Source organism: Phaseolus vulgaris, chromosome 1, assembly GCF_051622355.1.
Source record: "Phaseolus vulgaris cultivar YP4 chromosome 1, ASM5162235v1, whole genome shotgun sequence".
Lineage (NCBI taxonomy): Eukaryota > Viridiplantae > Streptophyta > Magnoliopsida > Fabales > Fabaceae > Phaseolus > Phaseolus vulgaris.
In genome coordinates this window covers 22,116,440-22,139,925 of record NC_143498.1, presented here as the reverse complement: position 1 = coordinate 22,139,925, position 23,486 = coordinate 22,116,440, and the positions used below count along the sequence as shown (strand labels likewise).

The 23,486-nt window shown below is 45.1% G+C and overlaps 2 protein-coding genes across 5 annotated transcripts; one reads left to right on the top strand and one right to left on the bottom strand.

The window, feature by feature from the left end:
* The first annotated feature begins 347 nt into the window (after window positions 1–347).
* Window positions 348–7,702, top strand: LOC137813712 (EEIG1/EHBP1 protein amino-terminal domain protein). 4 transcript variants are annotated; one of them, XM_068616102.2, is made up of 9 exons: window positions 348–600; window positions 1,140–1,938; window positions 2,802–3,976; window positions 4,454–4,748; window positions 4,864–5,076; window positions 5,479–5,652; window positions 6,380–6,577; window positions 6,665–6,778; window positions 7,145–7,702. In XM_068616102.2, exons 2-9 carry the CDS (start codon window positions 1,228–1,230, stop codon window positions 7,475–7,477), a joined length of 3,213 nt encoding a protein of 1,070 aa, XP_068472203.1. In that variant the 5' UTR covers window positions 348–600; window positions 1,140–1,227; the 3' UTR covers window positions 7,478–7,702. The 4 variants fall into 4 exon arrangements, with proteins under 4 accessions (XP_068472203.1, XP_068472201.1, XP_068472204.1 ...); XM_068616100.2 differs by having other exon boundaries at window positions 373–600; window positions 7,142–7,702; XM_068616103.2 differs by having other exon boundaries at window positions 387–600; window positions 1,226–1,938.
* An 8,427-nt stretch (window positions 7,703–16,129) lies between these two features.
* Window positions 16,130–18,094, bottom strand: LOC137815622 (uncharacterized). Its single transcript, XM_068618735.1, has one exon. It carries the CDS (start codon window positions 18,092–18,094, stop codon window positions 16,130–16,132), a length of 1,965 nt encoding a protein of 654 aa, XP_068474836.1.
* Window positions 18,095–23,486: the final 5,392 nt, after the last annotated feature.

The following is a 23,486-nucleotide window of genomic DNA, read 5'->3' as shown; positions in this document are numbered from 1 at the left end:
TTCATAAAAGAAAACCAAAAAGTGTAATTATAATATGAAATAGTGATCTGCAATTACTTCAAGGAAATAGAGAATTTATAATTATTTTTTATTACTTTGTTTATAACATAATAATAATGTTAAAATTTAAAATACAATTAGTGTAAAATAAAAATATTAAATATATACATAAAATGGGAATATCTCATTATTATACGTTGTTATAAATAATTTACTTGGACCGAGGTAAAAGTATATTATTATTACAAAGTTTGAAAAATTAATTAGAAGGATTAAAAAATTATAATGTAATTACAAAAAGAGCACAGAGTTTACTCTATTTACGTATTCTTTTTAAAATAAGATTTAAGGTTGATTTTTTAAGTAGTAGGTGTAGTGAGTATAATAATTTTATTTATTGTGAAAAATCTGCGCTTTTTCTGTTCATGCTTCATATAGGAATGTTCTTCTTCTAGAAATGAAAAATTATTTTATCTTTTTTAGGACATTTCTTCATTTCGATTCACTTGTAGAGACTCTCCCATAGATATGGTGGTGACCCTCTTGTGGTTCCAGCTTGTTATCGCAGCTTTCTGATTTTACCTGCCACTGCTTTCCCCGGTACTCACTCTTCTTACATTTCAAGCATTCTCTTAGTACACTTGCCATTACTTTTGCTTCTGTATTTAACCTGACACCATATTCTACATTATCATTTTTCTACTTGGGGTTTGCCTTCAAGTTTTGAGCTTTGTTACTGGGGTTTCTCCAGCACTTGCTTGATCTGAGTCTTTCTGTTTATGTCCAAGGTTTTGTGCTTTTTTGGTCTCTCGTGGTTGGTTTCAATTTATCTGCACCAAATTTGCTTTAAGTGAAGTTAAATTTTGAGTCTTAAATAGTTTAACGGTCCTGTCCTTACATTGTATCTTCAGTGTAGGAAGTTTGTTGAAGATAACCACCAAATGTTAGGTGGCTGCTTCACTGGCAAAGTTAATTTTTTTTTTTTTGTGTTTCTCCAACTTTCCTTTTGTTTTGTTCCCCTTATTGAGTCAACTATACTTCATAATTAGTGAGTTCAAAAACCAATTATTGTTATCTGACTAGGATTGTTGGTAAAATGCAAATCTAAATCGGATTTATTGCTGTCTGTTTCACTTCAGAGGGTTTGTGAGTTGTGATTGTTCAACTACATATTCAACTGCATTTAAGAAGTTTTGCTTTGAAAAGACCCTTATATTTGCCGCAGCAATGAAAGGAAAGAACAGGAGAAGTGGTGGTGCTGTTCATATGGAATACCTAATTCACATTCAGGAGATCAAGCCTTGGCCCCCATCGCAATCTCTGAGATTGCTTCGTTCAGTATTGATACAATGGGAGAATGGGGAACGTGCTTCAGGGTCTACTGGTATTGTTTCCCCTTCTCCCAGTCCTAGTTCTGTTGCTGGTGAAGGAAAGCTTGAGTTTAATGAATCATTTAAGCTTCCTGTAACTCTGTCAAGGGATATGTCTATCAGAAATAGTACTGCTGAGGTGTTCCAAAAGAATTGCTTGGAGTTCCACTTGTACGAGACTCGAAGAGACAAGACTGTTAAAGGGCAGTTGCTGGGAACTGCCATCATAGACTTGGCAGATTGTGGTGTACTTAGAGAGACTTTGAGTATTCGTACGCCATTGAACTGCCAGAGGAATTACAGAAACACGGATCAGCCACTTTTGTTCATTCAAATTGAGCCTGTTGAAAAGAGTTACCCTAGATCCTCTTTGAAAGACAGCTTGTCAAAGGGGGTGCCAAAGGACAATAACGGCAATGAATCTGTATCAGCATTGATGAATGGAGAGTATGCTGAGGAAGCTGAGATTGCTTCTTTTAGTGATGATGATGTTTCCTCTCATTCGTCTGTGGCTGCAGTCACTACTTCCTCTGAGTCTAGCGCATGTATGCCTCCCGAGCAAGAAGAGGTATTTCCTCACATTCTATTCTCTTATTTTTAGCAATGTACATTTCTTTTTTTTTTTCTAACCATGTTAGTGTTTGGTAATTTATGTTGTCCTCAGCCATATTCCATTAATATACTATTTTGAAATAGGACAAAATGCAGTCATTGCAATGTTTAGATGTTTTGCACTTGTTGACAAAGGTATAAAACTTGTCATCAAATGCTTGACTGGACCCTTTCAAAAGAAATTGTACAAGGAAATCAAGAATCCTATTTGTTGTATTTCCAATTACCCACATATAAGGATATGAAGAAAGTACATGGGAACAGGAGAAAGAGTAGGGATTAATTTTCATTTGTTATAAGCTATAACAGATTGTGTTAGTGGAAAAAAGATATGGAGGCAAATTATGTGAGTTAGTTAAATGACAAGAACAAATATATCGCTGGCATGGATTGAGTGATTTTGGTTGCAGGAAGGTTGCAGCACCCGGAGCAGTGCTGCTTATCCAGTCTTTACTGTTTGTCATTTCATTTTGTTGATCATCTTGCACTGTTGGTCCTATAACAATGGAAGTATGAGGATTTCTAGAGTGATTCCTTTAAAATCTCAGTTTCCTATCCTTATCTAATTACATGTTTCACTACACATTTCTCTTTTTGGTATAAAGGGAATGGTAGTGCTGTCATTCTTCTTGCTGGGTATATATCTAAACATAATGTAACATTGAGAAAAATCTTGTTAAGCTATTTAGTAATTGTTATTTTGCTAATAAGGGTTATAATATAATGATGCCTCCTTTCTGTATGTTGGGCATATCTAAATATAATGATATATAAAGAAGATTCTCGTGAAGCCATGTATTAATTGCTGCTGAATTGCAGAATGGACCAAATGGATCAGCTCAAAACAGTGGTAGGAATGACAAGGGGTATCACCCATTGGCCTCAGAGACAAGAGTTGAGAAGTTGAATGTGATGGAGCAAGATGCATATGAGAGACTGGAGAGGAGTTCTTCCTATGTGTCTTCCATGGATGTGTTCTCTGAAGTTGAGAGTCCAGTAAATGGTCATGCCTCTATTACAAGCATTCCCCAGTATAGATCAGTGACTACCCCAAAGCAGGTTGCTTCTTTAAATGCTGATTCTTCTCCCCCAGCCTTAGAGGAAAATTCTAAGAGCAGGTTCAGAAGCAGTGAGCATGAAAATTTGGATCAGGAGGGTTGTGAAAAAGTTGCCAATTCTAGAGAAATGGGTACAGTTGTTCAACTAAACAGTAATGAAAGTGATTTTGACATCTATTCTAGAACCACTACATCTCTAGGTAGTGATTACCTCGACAAGAATCCAAGCATTGGTTTGGAAACCAAAGACAACTTAAGTGAGATATGTGAGGAAGTTGATAAAAGTCTTGTGCAGGAGGGGGGTTCCATTGAGGATAAGCATGGAAATGAAATGTTGCATTTTGATAAGCTGTATCTTGTTGAAGATGAATCAGTGATGCAATATGCAAAAGATCAAGCTTTATTGAGTAGCAATTTATATTCTTCAGGTGGGTCAGATAATGGTTTGAAATGCAATTTTCTGAAAAACGAAAGATTAAAGCATGTTAAGTCTGTAAGGTCATCATCATCAGACTCGGTTAGGAGTATTGGGTCACTTGGTAACAATCATCTCACTGAGGTAAAGGAAAATGGTGTTAATGGAGATGTCCAAAATAATGGAGGGAACATTCAAAGCAGTGACAGAAAAGAGGCCAAGGTTTATCCAAGGGAAGCTAAAAAGGTAATTTTAGACAGCAAGATTGAACACATGGAAAACAAGATAAAGATGCTTGAAGGAGAGTTAAGAGAAGCTGCTGCTATTGAGGCTGCTTTATTTTCAGTAGTTGCCGAACATGGAAGCTCAATGAGTAAGGTTCATGCCCCAGCTCGGCGCCTTTCCAGGCTGTACCTTCATGCTTGTAAAGAAAATATTGAGGCAAGAAGGGCTGGGGCTGCTAAAAGTGCTGTTTCAGGATTAGTCCTTGTTGCGAAGGCATGTGGAAATGATGTCCCAAGGTAAGCTTGAGTTATATTAGTTACTGCCTTATTTTGGGTATAATGGTTACTTCATTTTATTTCAAGTATATTTATCCATTTTCCTATCACTAGTCAACATAATATTTTAATCACAGGTGGCTTCATCGTGAGAAGTTTGGGATTTGTTTCTAATTAAAGTAACTGTCTTTAATTTAATTAATTAACTCTGAAGGCAAGAAACTTTGTTTGGCATGAAGAACCGCCTAACAATTAATTACACATACACTGCTCTGTTTGAAATGAAATCAAACTTATTCTAGTCGCAATAAAAAAAGAAAGATAATACAACATTATGTGAAAGATAATATGGATATACTCCATGAAACTGAGCTAATTGGATCATCAGATTAGATATTTGAGGTATTTAATTATTACTGCCTAAATTGGAAGTTTCATTTTCATCAGAAACTGTGCTGACTGCCAGGGCAATTAATCTCTTCTTGTATCTGGATGCAGGTTGACATTTTGGCTGTCTAATTCTATTGTGCTGAGAACAATTATAAGCAAAACTACCAAAAACATGACACCATCTAATCCTTCTGGATCTAGAACAAGGAAGAATGGAGAGGCCAAAGTTGGAAATGTAACACAACATCTAATATGGAGGGGGTTCTCTCCTAGGAAAAACGATTATACAGCTTTTGAGAATGGGGGTATAGGTAAGTGGGATGACCTAAATGTGTTCACCTCAGCATTGGAAAAGGTAGAAGCTTGGATCTTTTCTCGCATTGTGGAATCTATTTGGTGGCAGGTAAGGCTTTCATCTCATACAAAAGTCTTAAGTCCCCATATGAGCTCAAGCTCATTATAAATATAAAATAGTCCCATTGGCTTCTAACATGGATCATTCTTTCTCTGTGTCCCAGTCTTTGACTCCATGTATGCATCTTTCTGATGCAAAGGTCAATCGTAAAGATTCTTCAAAAAACTATAAAAGTATGTCTGGCTCATGTGACCAAGAGCAGGGAAATTTATCGCTAGATATTTGGAAGAATGCTTTTAGAGAAGCCTGTGAAAGGCTATGTCCTATCCGAGCTGGAGGGCATGAGTGTGGTTGTTTGTCTGTGCTGCCTAGATTGGTTAGTATATATCTACCCATTTCCCTCTTCCTTTCCTTCAATGTTTTTAGGGTAAAGGTACTCTTAGTACCTTTTTGTATTTTCCCTCAATTGTCATTTATCTGTATGTTTAGTCTGCATGGGTACCTGAGGAGCTTTGAAATGGATGATTATGTAAACAAAGAATAATGAGTGCATGTATTTTTCACTGGAGCTTAGTGCCTCCTACTGGAGAAAAAGGGGGAGAAAATAATGGTTTCTGCAAATTGCTTAAGCTGAAGCCAAATATTTACTACTCCCCTGGGATGTGAATCCCCCAACTTCCCCAACAAACTAATTTGAATATACCAATCTATGTATCTACGTTGTCAGAATATGTGGCAAAATTGACATCAGACTGCATTCTGTTTTTACTTATTCTAGATAATGGAGCAGTGTGTGGCAAGATTGGATGTTGCCATGTTCAATGCCATTCTTCGGGAATCTAATGATGATATTCCAACCGATCCTGTATCTGATCCCATCAGTGATCCCAGGGTTCTCCCCATTCCACCTGGTAAATCAAGCTTCGGATCTGGTGCACAGCTAAAAACAGCGGTAATATCTCTTATCCTATGTAGCACATACACTGACATGGACACTGTATACTACATGGACACTTGTGTAATCTCCAAAATATAAAACACGACATAAATCTATATATTATATCATTATGAATTATATAAATTGACAATTAAGATTTATGTGAACAAATACGGCTGAGTTTTTTCCGTGACTGAGATTTGTTCCTTATTTCTATAATCATAATAAAAACTTATACAATGAGTTTGTGTTTTTAAAAAATCACTGTATTTGTCCATTTTAAAATTATGTTGGAACCATGTTAGAATTGTTAGAAACCCATTTTTTTTTTGAATTGGACACTTCATCGATACGTGTTGTACGTGTGTCAATGTTCGATCCGTGGGTCCAACACGAACATACTATTTAAGAAGCGTGTCTGAGTCTGATCTCAGAAGGTTTTTATCTGAACTAGAACATTTGGCTCTGTACTAATGAATGTAACTGCAACCTACTGTCATAGGTTTGGTTTACTTTCCTTTCTGCTAATATCTGTTTCTTGAATGTAGCTCTAAAAGTGGGCCAGGAGTATGACTTTTTGGCCTGGAGTTAACCACTAAGATATTAAGCTTTTAGAGGTTAACTGCTTTTCAGCAAAAATGAAAAATAAAGGATGATTTGAATGCATATGTTTAATAGAATGTCACTGGAGATAAGTTGTCTTGACTGATTAGTTATTTCATTTGCGTTCTGGATTTCTCAGATCGGGAACTGGTCTAGATGGCTGACCGACCTATTTGGTCTGGATGATGATGATTCACTTGATAGAGATGGTGATGACCTTGGCAGCAATGATGGAAGTCAAAATACATCCTTCAAATCCTTCCATCTTCTTAATGCATTAAGTGACCTCCTGATGCTTCCTAAGGATATGCTCTTAAGTTCATCCATTAGGAAAGAGGTTAGCCAATGAACTTGTTTTTCGCCATTTAATTAACTTGCTACGTGTTTCTTCCCCTTAATCGTTCTTTCATCCTTGTTTGTAAAGGTGTGCCCAATGTTTACTGCACCTCTAATCAGGAGGATACTAGACAATTTTGTCCCAGATGAGTTTTGTCCTGATCCAATTCCTGATCATGTTTTTGAAGCTCTGGACTCACAGGTTAGATAAATAAATTTGCAGTCGTCTTTTTGTTTTCGTTATTTATTACTACATCCGAGTCTCACACTAGTTTAGTGTCGTAGTTAAGTTTAATCTTCTTGTGTTCATACAATAAAGAAATATTTTTCCTAAATTACCCTCAAATTGTATTTATTGAAAATGTTTAGGTTTGAAATAGTATCATTAAATAAGGTTTAAAGAATCGAAATTTGCTTACATGACCAACTTTTTTCTTACATCTGAGTAATATAGGATTTATAGTTTTATACTTCATACATGCCTCATGAAAACAATGGGTAAATGAAATTGACATCTCATGATATGTACATGGTTGTTTATTTGATGTTTTATGATTAATTGAAGCAGGATGATCTTGATGATGGAAATGAGTCCATCAACGATTTCCCATGCAATGCAGCTCCCATTGCATATTCACCTCCACCAGCAACTACCATTACTAGCATTACGGGGGAGATTGGAAGTGAATCTCAGCTTAGAAGAAGCAAATCTTCCGTTGTTAGGAAGTCATACACCAGTGATGATGAACTCGATGAACTAAACTATCCATTATCTTTGATATTGAATAATGGCTCCTCCGCACCACCATCAACAAAGTCCAATTGCAAGTGGAAAGAGAGTCGCGATGAATCTTCCATTAGATTTGAACTTCTGAAGGATGTCTGGATGAACAGTGAATGAATAGATTCAACCTTTTTTCTGTTACATTTCTTCGCTAGCACTGTAAAAAAGCAAGGTATATATACTCTAGGTTTAACAGAACAAAAACACCGAGTACTGAAAAACGAGATGGTGGAAATGGCCTGCATATAATAAATAATGCTAAGTCGCTGCGTGTATCGTACAATAAGGAGAGATTAAATTCTGAATTGCTTATTTATGTGATTGATTTATGTTTTGGCTGGAGATTTTAATCAATAAAACCCCCTCCAAACCAATAATCAGTTCCTCCATTTTACTGAATTTCTTACCTCTTCAATGTTCTCTATATTAAGCAAGAAAAAAGAACCTCCCTCTCTTTTACTTGTCATATTTACTGGTTAATTATTTGGAGTCTTACACATCATATTTGTGGTTGGTTTTTCGTCTAATCCTCAAGACATTCTCTTACTCGATCCTATTGTAGACGTTTGTACATCGACCAGGGGAATCGTCCATGGATCGAATATTACATACGTTCACCTATCAATTGAAGGGGTCTTCTTCGGCTCCAATATAAATTACTTTTACCTTTAGAAGAAGTACAGGTGTCAATCATCCAACAATCAAGGTCTTATATTTAGGACTACAAGTGTCAACTATCTGCTTCTAGACGCATTTTGACATTACACAACCCCGACAGGTGAAGATGAACCTGGTCGATAACGACCAATAACTCGGGTGACCACATAACTTTCGAGTATTGTAAATTGTTCCTGCTAGGGAGATGGGACCTAGAGAACTGTTGAAGTCTTCTTCTCCTTCCTTCGGTCGGGCAGGTGGCTGAGTGATGAACTGGGATCCTTCTCTTCCTTCTGCTTATCTTTCGGCACTCGGGACTCGGTCGTCGGGTGAACACCGGATGGTGGGGGTACCTGCGAAGGCACTCTGACGCTCAAGTCAGCAAAGCGGGTGGTTAGCTCTCAGGTAGGTTAACAGTAATAATGACATACCTTACTCCTTGAAATGCGTGCTATTTATATTATTCTAGTGGGCCTACCTTGTTGGGCCCGTTTATCAAGGTGGATACCGCTTAGGGTTGCATTACCTAATTCTTGATGATGGATTAGCTTCACTGATCTCGGTCTGAGCGTTAATTGTAATGGGGTTCGGCCATCGGCCAAATTCCCACGGTGCGGGTCTGCCATCGGCCAAATCCCTGTGGTCTTTGGCGGTTTCGGCCAAGCCTTCTAAGGTCTCGGCCTCTCGGCATAAGTCTTCAAAGGCTTCGGCCTCTCGGCACAAGTCTTCAAAGGCTTCGGCCTCTCGGCACAAGTCTTCAAAGGTTTCGGCCCACGGCCGGTCGGCCAAGTCTTCAAAGGTTCCGGCCCCCGATCGGTCGGCCAAGTCTTCAAAGGTCTTGGCCAGGTTCTCATGGTCTCGGTCAGGCTGACACGGCATCGGGCAGCCGGGTGGGTCCCGATCTCTCCCCCGTACCGGTACACTTGCCCCTCAGGCTCAAGGGCAGACGCGTGAGTTATGTCCGATGAGTCTTCAATAATGGGACTCGGCCGGTCTTCTTAGGGCGTGCGGTTGTTTCGTTTCTCGAGGTGTGACGTGATCTGGGCGGCGTGACATGACCCTTGGTGACGTGATATGATTGGCATTAATGAGGGGTTTTTTGGGCGGGAAGTATTGTGAACCGTTGGATCTAAGAGATCTAACGGTTGAGATTGATTCGACGCTTCGAATTCCGAGGCCCATGGGCCCTATAAATAGGGGTCTCCAACAGTGTCGAGACCTTGCATTTTCTGAGTGAGTTTGTCTGATAGCCGAGCCTTCCCTCGCCCACTGCTCTGAGAACTGAGTGACCGTTCGGTCTTTTTGCAAAGCTTCACCTCGTTTTTCAAAGGTTAGTGATGTCGACCGTGTCTCGGCCTACTTCCTCTTCGTCTGGCCATTCTTCCCCTTCCCCCGGTCGTTCTTCTCCCACCCTTGGGTCGTCTCCTTCTTCCTCTTCCTCTTCTTCCTCTTCATCTTCTACCGCCGGCCCTTTATCGGTTGGTGTGGTTGAGGCGCCTCCCATGGTAGAGGTGGTCAGGGGGGATGACCCGGTTAACGCTGTTGACCGGTCGGACTCTTCCCCCGCCGTCATCGTTGGTCGACCGGTCTTTCCTCCGGCCGGTGTCATTGACCGGCCGGAATCTATCCCGACGGCCGTCCCGCTAGTGGATCTTAGTTGGGTGGATCCTAAGGTTGTGGAGTTCTCGTCCACTTATGCTACCGAAAAGTCTGTGGCCAAGTTTTTGGCTAAGTATCCAGTTTTGAAAGCGGGCGAGGACTCTGACGGTTCTAGCGATCCAGACTACTTTAGGATCTTGCCTTGTGAGCCGGTCGAGCGGGTGTGTATGGATCGGGCTGGTGCCGGTCCTCCTTTCTTTTACATGTACACCTGTTTCTTTTCTGATCTTCACGTGTCCCTTCCCTTCGATAAGTTCACAATGGGCGTCCTTCGGGCGCTCAACGTGGCACCCACCCAAGTGCACCCAAACACGTGGGCGTCCCTTCAAGCGTTTCGCTTGCTGTGTGACGCCATGCGGCTTCGCCCCACCCCGTCTTCCTTTCTTTGTTATTATGGTTCCCACCCCGGCCGTCTCTCCTCTTGGCTTTCTTTGGCCGGGCGGCCGGGGCATGTATTGTTTGACCCTTTTGCGGTTTCGTATAAGCGGTTTAAGGAGAGGTTTGTCAAGGTCGTCATTCGGCCTGAAGCGACGGCCTTTTTCTTTGACCGAGCTGGTCGGTCTCGGTTCCCCCTATATTGGACCTCCAAGCCCAAAGATTTTAAGAGTTGGCCGAGGCCGATGGGGAGTGAGGAGGAGGTAGAAATTCTCTCCTTCTTCGACGCACTCCCAAGGAAGCTTCCCTGCCGATCGCTGATCGGTGCATATACCGAGACGGCGCGTTGGGCGGCCATTAGGGGTATGGGCTCGTCATTTGTTGTGTCGGTCGGTATATTTAGTTTCGCTGTTCTAACTTGTGTTTTTTGGTTTGCAGCTACGATGGTTAACGAGAAACCAGCCGGCGTAAGCGTCCTCGACGAGTACCGGAAGAGGGCGGCAGACCGAAAGGGACGTCGAAGCATCGACGTTCTTCCTGCGAACGCTCCTGCCGCCCCTGCTGCCGAGAGGGAACAGGCCGACCCTTCCCACAAGTCCAAGAAAAGGGCGAGGGATGGTGGTAACATTGCCACCACCTACCGCTCCCCCGGCTCTCTACCGACGCCGCCTCCTTCCCGCCGCGAGATAGTCGAGGTGGGCTCTCTCTCCCCTCGGCACGTGGAGCAAGCATCCGGTGCTTCAGCTGGTGGCCATCGACCGCCGATCTCGGCCCTAGATCTTCTAGGGGGTAGTCACAAGTTCACGCGTAGGGTTCGCGTGGCTCTCCCTGAGGGGACCTGGGAGTCGATCCGGTCGGTCGGCCCCATGGACCTGCTGAAGAGTGGGCTGGAGCTTATGTGCCGGTCCATTGTCCTTGTTGAGCAAGGGATCGAAGGTCACGGTCAACATGCCGAGGATGCCTCTCGGTTGGAGCAGGATCTGGCCGAGGCTCGCGAGAACTTGAAGCGGTCTTTGGCTGCCAATGAAGACCTATCGGCCAGTGCCGCTCGGGAGGCTGCCGAGAGGGAGCTCGCTGAGAAAGATGCTGCCGAGGCGAGACGGCTTTTGGCCTTGGCCAAAGAGGAGGCTTCGAGGGCGGTAGCCGAAGCTGTCGAGGTGAAGAAGGTGGTTGAGGAGAAGCTTTCGTCCTCGGCCGCTGAATTGGCCGCCCTCCAAGCTGCCAAGGACCAAGTTGAAGCTGAACTCGACCGGAACTACGACGAGTCGGAGGAGCTGCTTAAGCAGTGCTTCGACCGAGCCGTGCGCCAAGCCCATTTTCTTTATGGGGGACCGCCGGCCACTGGTGAATTTAACATGGACTATGAAGTTCACCAAGGTCGGTTGGTTCCAAGTGCCGAGGCGGGGTCTTTGGAGGCATCGGAGGCTCGGGCGGTCAGGATCCTTGAGGGGGAGGCCGAGGCTGAGGAGGGGGAGTGCTTGGAAGTCCAAGACTAGGTTTTTCCCTTGGCCGGGGTGTGGCCTGCTCTTGTTTTTTAATTTCCTCCTAAGCCGGGGTGTGGCTTCTTTATTTTGCTTTTTGTTGTATCGCCCTGTTTCTATCATTTAATGTATGGTCTATCTTCTTTTCATCTTTGTTTTGCGTAAAAATTTGCAAGTTACTCTGTCGGTCTCCCATTGATTCGGGCGACCGGCCAAAGATTACGAATTTATACGAGCAAGACCTTTGGCGATCTGCCAGTATTTTGCGAATGTTAGGTTCGAATAGTAAAATGTGGGCGATCGGCCATTTTGATTGTGGACGTGTAACTCGAGCAAATAAAATATGGCCGATCGGCCAATATTTGCGAGCGTTAAACTCGAGCGAGTAAAATGTGGGCGATCGGCCATTTTAATTGTGAACGTGTAAGTTGAGCAAATAAAATGTGGGCGATCGGCCAATATTTGCGAGCGTTAAACTCGAGCGAGTAAAATGTGGGCGATCGGCCAATATTTGCGAACGTGTAATTCGAGCAAATAAAATATGGGCGATCGGTCAATATTTGCGAGCGTTAAACTCAAGCGAGTAAAATGTGGGCGATCGGCCATTTTAATTGTGAACGTGTAATTCGAGCAAATAAAATATGGGCGATCGGTCAATATTTGCGAATGTTGGAATCGAACAAGTGGGCGTTTGCTAGGCCGGCACTTGCGATGTTAATCGAGCAAGCGGGCGTTCGGTTGGCCGGCACTCGTGATGTTAATCGAACAAGTGGGCGTTCGGTAGGCCGGCACTTGCGATGTTAATCGAGCAAGTGGGCGTTCGGTAGGCCGGCACTTGCGGTGTTATTCGAGCAAGTGGGCATTCGGCAGGCCGGCACTTGCGATGTTGATCAAGCAAGTGGGCGTTCGGTAGGCCGACACTTGCGATGTTAATCGAGCAAGCGGGCGTTCGGTTGGCCGGCACTTGCGATGTTAATCGAGCAAGCGGGCGTTCGGCAGGCCGGCACTTGCGATGTTAATCGAGCAAGTGGACGTTCGGCAGGCCGGCACTTGCGATGTTAATCGAGCAAGTGGGCATTCGGCAGGCCGGCACTTGCGATGTTAATCGAGCAAGCGGGCGTTCGGCCAATACTTTCGGTAGGATATTTTCAACACTTTTGATGAAAACGCCTCGTTAAAACCTCCCTGGTTGGGTGAGGAAAGAGTGCGTGATTTTATTCATTTTAGCTGTAATAGAATTTGAGGTGCGTGGCATTCCACGTCCTCGGTACAATTTTTCCTGAAAGCCATTCTAGGTGATAGGCTCCTCCTTGTGCGACTTCTCGGACTCGGAAAGGCCCCTCCCAGTTGGATGAGAACTTCCCTTCGTTTTTTCTTGCGTCGCTGCGCATTCTCCAGACAAGATCGCCCTTCTGGAAACCTCTTGGCCGGACTTTGGTGTTGTACCGTCTGGACGCCCGGGCTTTGCAGGCAGCCTCCCGAATCTTGCTTTTGTCACGAAGCTCACTTACCAAGTCAAGGTTGACCGCTAGGCTTTCCTCGTTTAGGGTGAGATCGAACATTTGCCGTCGTATGGTGGGCTCGGCCACCTCTACCGGGATCATGGCCTCGGTTCCGTACGTCAGGCTGTAGGGTGTTTCCTGTGTGGTAGTTTGGGGGGTGCACCTGTACGCCCAAAGTACCTCGATCAGTTCCTCGGTCCATCGGCCCTTTGCTTTGCCCAGCCGCTTCTTCAGCTCGTTGAGTATGACCTTGTTGGCGGCCTCGGCTTGCCCATTGGTTTGTGGGTGTTCTACCGAGGCCGTGATGGACTTGATGCCCAAGTCGTCATAGAAGGACTGTAGGCCTCGGTCGATGAACTGTCGGTCGTTGTCTGTCACTATTGTGTGTGGGACGCCGAATCGGCAGACAATGCTCTTCCATATGAAGTTTTGTACGTTCTTCGCCGAGATGGAGGCGAGGGGCTCGGCCTCGATCCATTTTGTGAAGTAGTCGACTCCCACCAGGAGGAATTTGGTCTGCCCCTTCCCAGGGGAGAATGGACCGATAATGTCCATCCCCCATATGGCGAACGGCCACGGGGAGATGATGCTATGCAGTTCTTCCGGCCTGGTGTGGAGGAGGGGGCCGAATTCTTGGCACTTGGCGCATTTCTTCACATATTCAGCACAGTCGCCCTGTACGGTCGGCCAGTAGTAGCCGGCTCTCAAGACCTTGGCGGCCATAGTTCTCGCCGCGGCATGATTTCCGCAGACTCCTTCATGGATCTCGGCCAGGATATACTTGGCCCTTTTGCTGGTTATGCATTTTAACAGGGGGGTTGAGTAGCCTCTCCGATACAAATCTTCGTTGATCATGGTGTACCGGGCGCATTGTTGCTTCATCGCCTTCTCTTGGTCGGCCGTGCACGTGCCGTCTGTCAGGTATTGGATGACGGGTGTCATCCAACTGTCGGTCTCAGCCTCTTCTTCTACAGCTAGACACTCGGCCTCGGCCTCCGTCACAGTTGGGTGTCTCAGCCATATTTGTATGACCGACCTCTGATGGCTCTTCTTTTTGGTGACCGAGAGCTTGGACAGGATGTCGGCCCTCTTGTTGTCCTCCCTCGGTATGTGTTGCAAGGGTGCTTTGCTGAAGCAGGCGATGCTGTTTTTGGCCGCGTGGTAGTATCGCTGCAGCAAAGGTTCTTTAACCTCGAAATCTCCATTAACTTGGCCGACCATCACCTGGGAGTCGCTTTTGCATGCAACCTCGCGCGCTCCCATGTCGTAGGCTAGGTTCAGCCCGGCCAGCAAGGCCTCGTACTCGGCCTGGTTGTTGGTCGCCCGAAATCCGAACTGGAGGGCTTGTTCCAAGAGGAGATCGCCCGGCCCCTCCAGGACGACTCCCGCTCCACACGCTGTTTTATTTGAGGAGCCGTCCACGTAGAGAGTCCAACCGGCCGAGAGGGTGGGCAGTGGTGTCAGCTCGGCCGAGAAGTCGGCCAAGCATTGAGACTTGATGGCGCCCCTCGGCTCATAACGTATGTCGAACTCGGAGAGTTCGACCGACCATCCTATCATTCTCCCTGCAAGGTCCGGTTTAGATAAAATTTTAAAAATAGGGTAGTCGGTTCTTATGGAGTGATTTTGGAAGTAGGGCGCATCCGTCTTGCCGTGAGGACGAGTGCGAGGGCCACCTTCTCAATCATCTGATATCGGGTCTCGGCCGAGTGGAGGGTTCGGCTGACAAAGTATATGGGTCGCTCCTCGCCCTCGGCTTCCTGCACTAGGGCAGCGCTGACTGCTTCTTCCGAGACTGCTAGATATACCAGGATTGGGATGTCGGGTCTCGGCTTCTGGATGATGGCCGGAGACGTGAGGAACTCTTTGAATTTTTTGAAGATTTCCTCGCATTGGTCGTCCCAGACGAATTTTTTACCTTTTCGGAGCAACTGAACGATCGGCCTCGTCCTCTCGGCCAAGCGGGGGACAAACCGAGAGAGGGCGGTCAGCCTTCCTAGGAGTTGCTGTACCTCTTTCACGGTGTTCGGGCTTCTCATGCTGAGTATGGCCTGACATTTGTCGGGGTTGGCCTCTATCCCTCGGTGGGTGAGCATGAAGCCTAGGAACTTTCCTCCCTCCACCCCGAAGGTACATTTTTCGGGGTTGAGTTTCATGTTGACTCCCCTAAGGGCCTTGAAGACCTCGTCCAGATCCTTCAGATGTTGCTCGAACGAGTCGGACTTCACGACTATGTCGTCCACATAGACTTCTACCGCCCGGCCTATCAGACCCTTGAAAATTTTGTCCATGAGGCGCTGGTAGGTCGCCCCGGCGTTCTTGAGGCCGAACGGCATGACCTCGTAGTAGTAGTTGGCATCGGCCGTCATGAAGGCCGTCTTCTCCTTGTCCCGCGGGTGCATGCTTATCTGGTTATAGCCAGAGTAAGCATCCAGGAAGCTCATAATTTTGTGGCCGGCCGCCCCATCCACCAGGCGGTCAATGTTCGGGAGGGGGTAGGTGTCCTTCGGGCATGCGCTGTTGATGTTTCTGTAGTCGACGCACATCCTCCAGTTACCATTAGGCTTGGTAACCATGACGACGTTGGCCAGCCATGTCGTGTATCGGGCCTCCCTTATGAATCCGGCCGAGAGGAGCTTTCCGGCCTCCTCCTTCGCCGCGAGTCATTTTTCGTCGCCCAAGTCCCTCTTCTTTTGGGAGATCGGGTGGGCTTCCTTGAATATGGACAGCCGATGGGTGATGACATCCGGGCTGACTCCCGGCATGTCGGCCGGCGTCCATGCGAACATGTCGACATTCTTTTTTAGCGCGGCGTGCATGACCTCGGCCTCGGCCGCCGCCAAGGCTGTCCCTACAGCCGTGCTGTGCTCTTCGTCGAGGAGGGGGACCCTCCTCAGCTCCTCTCTTGCCTCTAGCCTATCCTCGGTTGCCCCGGGATCAAGGTCTACTAGTGCCACGGTTGGCTGGGCCTCTCTCAGCCGATCCTTCCTGGGGGAGCGGTCCTTTCGGGAGGACTTTCTCGCCCGAAGGGGAGAGGTGTCTGCCCTTAGAGGCTCCACCCGCAGGCTCTCGGCGTAGCACTCTCGTGCTTCTTTCTAGTCCACGTGGACTGTGAGAATGTCTCCTGTCTTTGAAGGGAATTTCATTGCGAGGTGGAGGGTTGATACTATGGCCATCAGCCGGTTGATGGATGGTCGGCCGAGGAGGATGTTGTAGGAGGTGTTGGCGTCGATGACCAGGTACCGGATTTTGATGGTCTTGGTGTTCTTCCCCTCTCCGAAGGTGGTGTACAAGTCGATATATCCCTTGGTACCCACTCTCTCGCCCGAGAACCCTACCACGTGGTCGTCGTATGGCATCATCTCGGCCTCGGTCATTCTCATGGCCTTGAAAGTTTTCCAGTAGAGGATATCTACCGAACTTCCTTGGTCCACGAAGGTCTTCCTTATGGTGAATCGATCTATGTCGACCGCTATCACCATCGGGTCGTCTTGCTGGCGGTAGTCCACGCCTTTAAAGTCTTCGTCCGTGAACGTGATGGGTGGCATCCTTGGTCGGAACGCCACGGCGTTTACCTGGTGTACCGCCCGGAGGTGCTTCTTCCGGGCGTTGTTTGTGCTTCCTCCCCCGGCGAAACCGCCGGCTATGGTGTTGATAACCTCTCGGTTACCTCTCCTATCGCCCTCCCTTGGGGGATCGTCCCTTCGAGGGGGGTCGGCCCTTGCAGGTTGCCGGTCGCCTCTGTTATTTTGGTTTTCTCGGCCGCGCTGGGGTGACCTCGTCCGCCTGGGTGGATCCGCCCGGCCGGGTGGGTCTCGGCCATTCCTGACGAAACGGCGGAGATGCCCAGCCTGGATAAGTTCCTCGATCTTATCCTTGAGGGCCTGACACTCGTCGGTCGAGTGTCCGGTGTTTTGATGGTACCGACACTGCTTCCTCCAGTCGGCATTATTTGGGCTGGCTACCTTCCTTGGGGGAGGGATCAACTCGGCGTTGAGGGCCTCGTCCAAGATCCTCCCTCTCTCAGCCGTCAACGGCGTGTATCTCGAGAATCGAATCAGTCGATCTCGATTCTCCCGTCGCCGGTCAGTTCTCTGTGTCGGCCGCGCCTGGCGGTCCTTTTCTTCCTTCCTTTCTCCGCCGGCCTCGGCACGGGCTTGGTTGCGGAACTCTCTTAGTTCCTCCAGCTGCATGTACTTAGCGGCTCTCTTTCTCAGCTCATCCAGGCTGTCGGCCGGTTGCATGCATAGGTTGTCGGCAAAGGGCCCCGGGCGCAGGGCCGTCAGCATGTGGTGCATGGCGACATCCGGACTCAGATTTCGGATGCTCATCGCAACTTTACTGAACCTATCCACGAAGGCTCTCAGCGACTCTCCCTTCTCCTGGCGGATGCCTACCAGGGCGATTGAGGTCAGATGATGCGGCCGGCTGGTCGCGAACTGTGTTTCGAACTTTGCGACGAGCGTGGCAAAGCTGTCGATGGAGTTGGGTGAGAGCTTGGTGAACCAGCTAAGGGCTGCACCCTTCAAGGATGTGGGGAACACTCGGCACAAGACGGCGTCGTCCGAGGTGTAGAGACTCATATGGGTGGTGTAGGCATCCATATGCTCGTCCGGGTCGGTGGACCCGTCATATCGGTCTCGGTTGAAACCCTTCCACTTCTCAGGAAGTGGGACTTCGATGATGTTGTTCGTAAAGGGGTGACGGCGGTTCGGGTCGGCCGTCAGGGTAGTCCGGGTGGATTTGATTAGGCATGACTCGTCGCCCATTTCAGTCTCGCGGGGAGGGGGTCGGCCTCTCGTCCCCTCGGCCACATCCGGGTTGGGGGGAGAGGTGTAGGACTTGCCGACCACGTTCGTCGGTATGACAGAGGGTCCTCCCTCCCCCAGCTTCTTTCTCATATCTTCGTTCTCCCTGCGGAGAACTTGCAGCTCTTGCTCATTTTTCTGAGCGGCCTCCTCGGCCTTTCTTCGCATTTCGGCCATCTCCCTCTGGAGAGATAGCAGCAGCATTGTTTGGTCGGCTTCAGTCATCCTTTCCATGCTTCTTGTCGAAACCATCTACTTTTTTCCTTCAGCTAGTTTCCCTCGGCCCCACGGTGGGCGCCAATTGTTCCTGCTAGGGAGATGGGACCTAGAGAACTGTTGAAGTCTTCTTCTCCTTCCTTCGGTCGGGCAGGTGGCTGAGTGATGAACTGGGATCCTTCTCTTCCTTCTGCTTATCTTTCGGCACTCGGGACTCGGTCGTCGGGTGAACACCGGATGGTGGGGGTACCTGCGAAGACACTCTGACGCTCAAGTCAGTAAAGCGGGTGGTTAGCTCTCAGGTAGGTGAACAGTAATAATGACATACCTTACTCCTTGAAATGCGTGCTTTTTTATATTATTCTAGTGAGCCTACCTTGTTGGGCCCGTTTATCGAGGTGGATACCGCTTAGGGTTGCATTACCTAATTCTTGATGATGGATTAGCTTCACTGATCTCGGTCTGAGCGTTAATTGTAATGGGGTTCGGCCATCGGCCAAATTCCAACGGTGCGGGTCTGCCATCGGCCAAATCCCTGTGGTCTTTGGCGGTTTCGGCCAAGCCTTCTAAGGTCTCGGCCTCTCGGCATAAGTCTTCAAAGGCTTCGGCCTCTCGGCACAAGTCTTCAAAGGTTTCGGCCCACGGCCGGTCGGCCAAGTCTTCAAAGGTTCCGGCCCCCGGCCGGTCGGCCAAGTCTTCAAAGGTCTTGGCCAGGTTCTCATGGTCTCGGTCAGGCTGACACGGCATCGGGCAGCCGGGTGGGTCCCGATCTCTCCCCCGTACCGGTACATAAATAAAATGACCTAATTATTCAACCTTAAATGAGACTATTTATAAAACAATAAATAGCAGTTATATGGCTAATCCAAATGATTCATAATAGTCCACTCAAAGGATACCCACCTGATCAACCTATAAATATCCACTCTTCCAGAAGTACAATCTATCTTATCTCATACTCTTAACTCTTATCTCTCTCTAATTTTCTCTATATTAAGCAAGAAAAAAGAATCGCCCTTTCCATTAAACACTCTTCCCTTCGCATTTATATTAAGGAGTTTCGGGTAGAAAGTTCATTAAAGAGTTTTGGGTAGAAAATACAAATTGACAAAATATCCTCCCTGAAATTGGGGAGAGTTTATTTTAACCTCCTGACTTTCTCAGCCTTACTTTGGGGTTAATGAGGCAAAATAAGTTAACTAGATAATTTTTCTAAGTAACCATATGGATTGCGGTCTTTAAATTGTCATATTTATTAGTTAATTATTTGGAGTCTTACACGTCATATTCGTGATTGAGTTTCCGTCCAACCCTCAAAACACTCTCTAACTCGATCCTATTGTAGATATTTGTATATCAACCAGGGGAATCGTCCATGGATAAAATATCATAGACGTTCACCTACCGATTGGAGGGGTCTTTTTCGACTCGAATACAAAATACGTGTTTATCTTTAGAAGTGTTGCATAATCAGGATAATTATGCTGTAATTAAGTGCAAATTTCATTCTATATTTATTAGGATAGATTTGTTAGTGATTTGATTTGATTTGATTTGTACAGCTTTAAACACCAATTATTTATGACTTTCATTACTTATTATTTCTTTCCTTAATTAGGTTGTAAAAAATCTATAAACAAAGACTGTAATCACATTTGTAAGAGATATCAGAAATACATTCCATCTATTTCTTTCAACTTGGTATCAGAGCTCTTGATCTAGGAGACTCTGCTTCTGCAATAATTTTTTAGCAGTCTTCATTGCTGCAACTTTTTTTCTGGGCAGCCTTCATTGCTGCAATTATTTTTTTTGGACAGCCTTAATTGCTGCAACTTTTTTTCCTTATCTTTTTCTCCATCGACCACCACCTTGCACCATTGACCTTATTGCCACCGCCATTGACCGCCAGCGACCACCGCTGCCGAACACCACCGCCGATCACTGAAAACCGCCACCTGAAAATTTTTCTGGCGAGTTTTTTTTTGTGTGAACAGGACCAAATTTTGCCAATATGCAAAACTTAGTTGGTTTTGAGGTCTCATGGACTCCCTTAGTAAGACATCTAGCTATTGTTCCTTCACTATGAGTGGTAAGAGTTCTAGTTTCTTATCCTTTAATGCTTCTAGTACTGAAAATATCTGAATTATAGACTCTGGTGCTACTGATCATATGACACCTTATTCCTTTTCTTTTTCATCCTACACTGCTTTATTTGGTAACCAATATATTACTATTGCTAATGGTTCCAATACCCCCGTTACTGGTCGTGGTAACATTCACCTTCAACCTTCATTTCCTTTAAAAAATGTGCTTCATGTTCCTAAACTATCCAATAACCTCTTGTCTATTCAAAAGCTTACCCAATATTTAAATTGTGCAGTGGTATTTTTTCCTTCCCATTGTGTTTTTCAGGATCTTGGTACGGGGAAGACTATTGGAATTGCTAAAGAACAGGGCGAGTTATATTATTTACATCATGAAGAAAATAAAAAGTGTGTTAGACTACAGGCACACACTTCAAATTTTCAACAAGGTCGTGAATCTTGGTCATCCTCTCAGATATGACTTCAACACAGATGTCTTGGTCATCCTCCATTTAGTACCCTAAAGTCCTTATTTCTTTTTTATTTACAAAAGTGTCTGTTGAGTCTTTTCAATGTAATGTTTGTCAATTTGCTAAACACCATCAGACAACTTTTCTTCCCAATGGTAATAGAAGTTCTAAACCGTTTTTGATCTTATTCATTCAGATGTATGGGGACCTTCACCTATTCCTAATATCCCGGGTGCAAAATGGTTTGTTTCATTTATTGATGATTGTATTCGGGTTACCTGAATATTTCTCATGAAAGATAAGTCTGGAGTTTTTCACCTGTTTGTAAAGTTTTACAGAATGATTCAAACACAATTTGAAAGTCCAATTAAGAGATTGTGTTCTGACAATGGAAGAGAATATGTGAACCAAAACCTTTCCAAGTTCCTTCAGGAAAATGGAGTTGTTCATGAATTAACCTGTGTGAACACTCCTCAACAAAATGGAGTTACTGAAAGGAAAAATCGTCATCTCCTTGAAGTTACTAGAGCTTTACTTTTCCAATCCTAGATCTTACCGGGGGGAAGCAATCTTGACTACAACTTATTTGATTAATAGATTACCCTCTCGGGTTCTAGAGGGTGTTACTCCTATTGAGCTTATGACCACATTCTATCCTTCTATTCCCATGTTGACTAATCTTCAAAATTGTGTCTATGTTTGTACAGCTTTAAACATTCATTATTTCTGGCTTTCATTACCTATTATTTCTTTCCTTAATTAGGTTGTAAAACAATCTATAAATAGAGACTGTAATCACATTTGTAAGAGATATCAAAAATACATTCCATCTATTTCTTTCAGCTAGAAGTATACATGTCAATCATCCAACGATCAAGGTTTTAGGAGTACAAATGTCAACTATCCAATGATCAATACCTTTAAACATATTTTGGCATCATACAACCCCCCAGTCTCGAGCCAGGCAGGTGAAGAGGCTAAACTTGCGCGAGAAAGGTTTTAATGCGTTAATATTACACCATTCGCTTCAATTTTAACCATTATTTTTACACGTGGTGCTTGTTAAGAGGTTTGATTATTTTTCCCTTTCGAAATGTCACATTTACTTTTTTGAAATTTCTCATTTGAAAGGAAAAACGTTCTTAGGCATCCAAGTTCACTCTCTAAAATCTTCACCTTCCTCTTCTTGGCGTATCTTATTCTCCCTGTTCACGTCTCTTCGTAGGTACGTAAAAGCCCTTTCCTTTCTAAATTTTTTGTTATTTAGAAAACTTTTTTTGGCTGGTTGTTCTTGGTGCATCTGTGAATTGCAAACATTTGTTTGCCATTTATAAATTCCCTTTCTAGAGTTAGGTTTTTGCGAGGGTTTATTGTTCCATGGATTACTTAGTGTTGTACCTTTATGCAAGGGAAGATCTTCTAAAGGAAACATCTATATACACCACTTCTTTAAGTCTTAGGGATATTTGGGAGTCTCAGTCCTTGAGTAAAATTGACGAGAGTAATGTGAGAATACAAGTTTGTGGGAAGGACGAACATATGTGTAAGGACAAGAGTGTGGACACAGAAGGACCCTTTTGTTTTATTTATGACAAATTTTTATAAAACTAGGGTTTTTTCTACCTTTGGATTATTCTAACAACGTTAAACGTTGCTCTGACTCATATGCATGCCAATAGTTGGGCTTTTGTTCGAGTATATCTTATGTGCTTATTTTGATGTCGTCCCTACTCAGAACACCTTCTTCTATTTTTTTGAGTATAAGTCTAAGCAATCCGGTTGCTAATTATGGTCGTCTGTGAGTAGTGTTAATGAGAGGGGTCTCCTTACCCTATTCCTCTCGTCCTATAAAAACCTTAAAGGTCACTTCATAAAAGTTTGTGAATCCCGTAAGGAACCAAGTATGTTGGAGGGGTTCCCTTGTATTGGAATCAACATCCTCATACCCAACTTGCTCAAAAATGGGAAGATTTAAATGACATAAAGCGGGAGTGTTGTGGAAAAGCTAGAGAATTTGGATATTATGTTTGAGACTCCCATTCTCATAAGATTGGAATACCGAGCAGTGGAGTTAAAAGCTTATATTGCTACATGTTCCCTTTTCCCAAATTCCCCTTTTGTTATTACTTAGTTGAATTATCTCACATGATCAATTTCTTCTCATAGATAAGTTGATGGTTGTTTCTCAAAAGAAGCTAGCACATCGTATCAGAGAGTTGAAGGTGTAGTAATTAAAGCTTTCAAACACGAACAATGTTGATTTCCTGAGGCGTGGGTGATCACTGTTCGTAAGCACTTATCCGTGATGTATTGCGCAAGTCCCCCAAGATACAATAGGAACTTCTTGAAAAATTCCTGTACCAACCAGTCCTCAGTCATCGACCCAAGAGAAGACCTCAGACATCGAACATCAGTGTCAGGTAGTAAAAATGAGTCACGTAAGTTGGGTCCCACGAGCAATATGAGTTGACATGAAAGTTAATTCCCAGATACTAAGAAAAGGCCTAAGTCATGAGGGATCCATGCACGCGGGGTGTATAACGCATTCGGGCGCGACACAAGTAAACAACCCTTGGAGGCGCTAAGGCCCATTAGGGTTAGGGTTTCAAAGGGTAGGCTGCATGCATGGTACGTGAATACTTAGGGCACCCATAGAACAGATGGCCCCGCAACATTGGTGCATGAGTTGGTACCTTGGCGGCCATTCTGTTAGTCGTTGCACTCCAGAAAAGGGAAGTCCTATGTGCCAGATTATGCTAAGATTGTGCAATAGCGGCATAGGGACATTCTCCAAGGAACCCTAGACATGGGTAACAAAATAGAAGTAAACCCTAGTTACAACCTATATGAAGGTTGCTAAGAACTCTAGCAAGG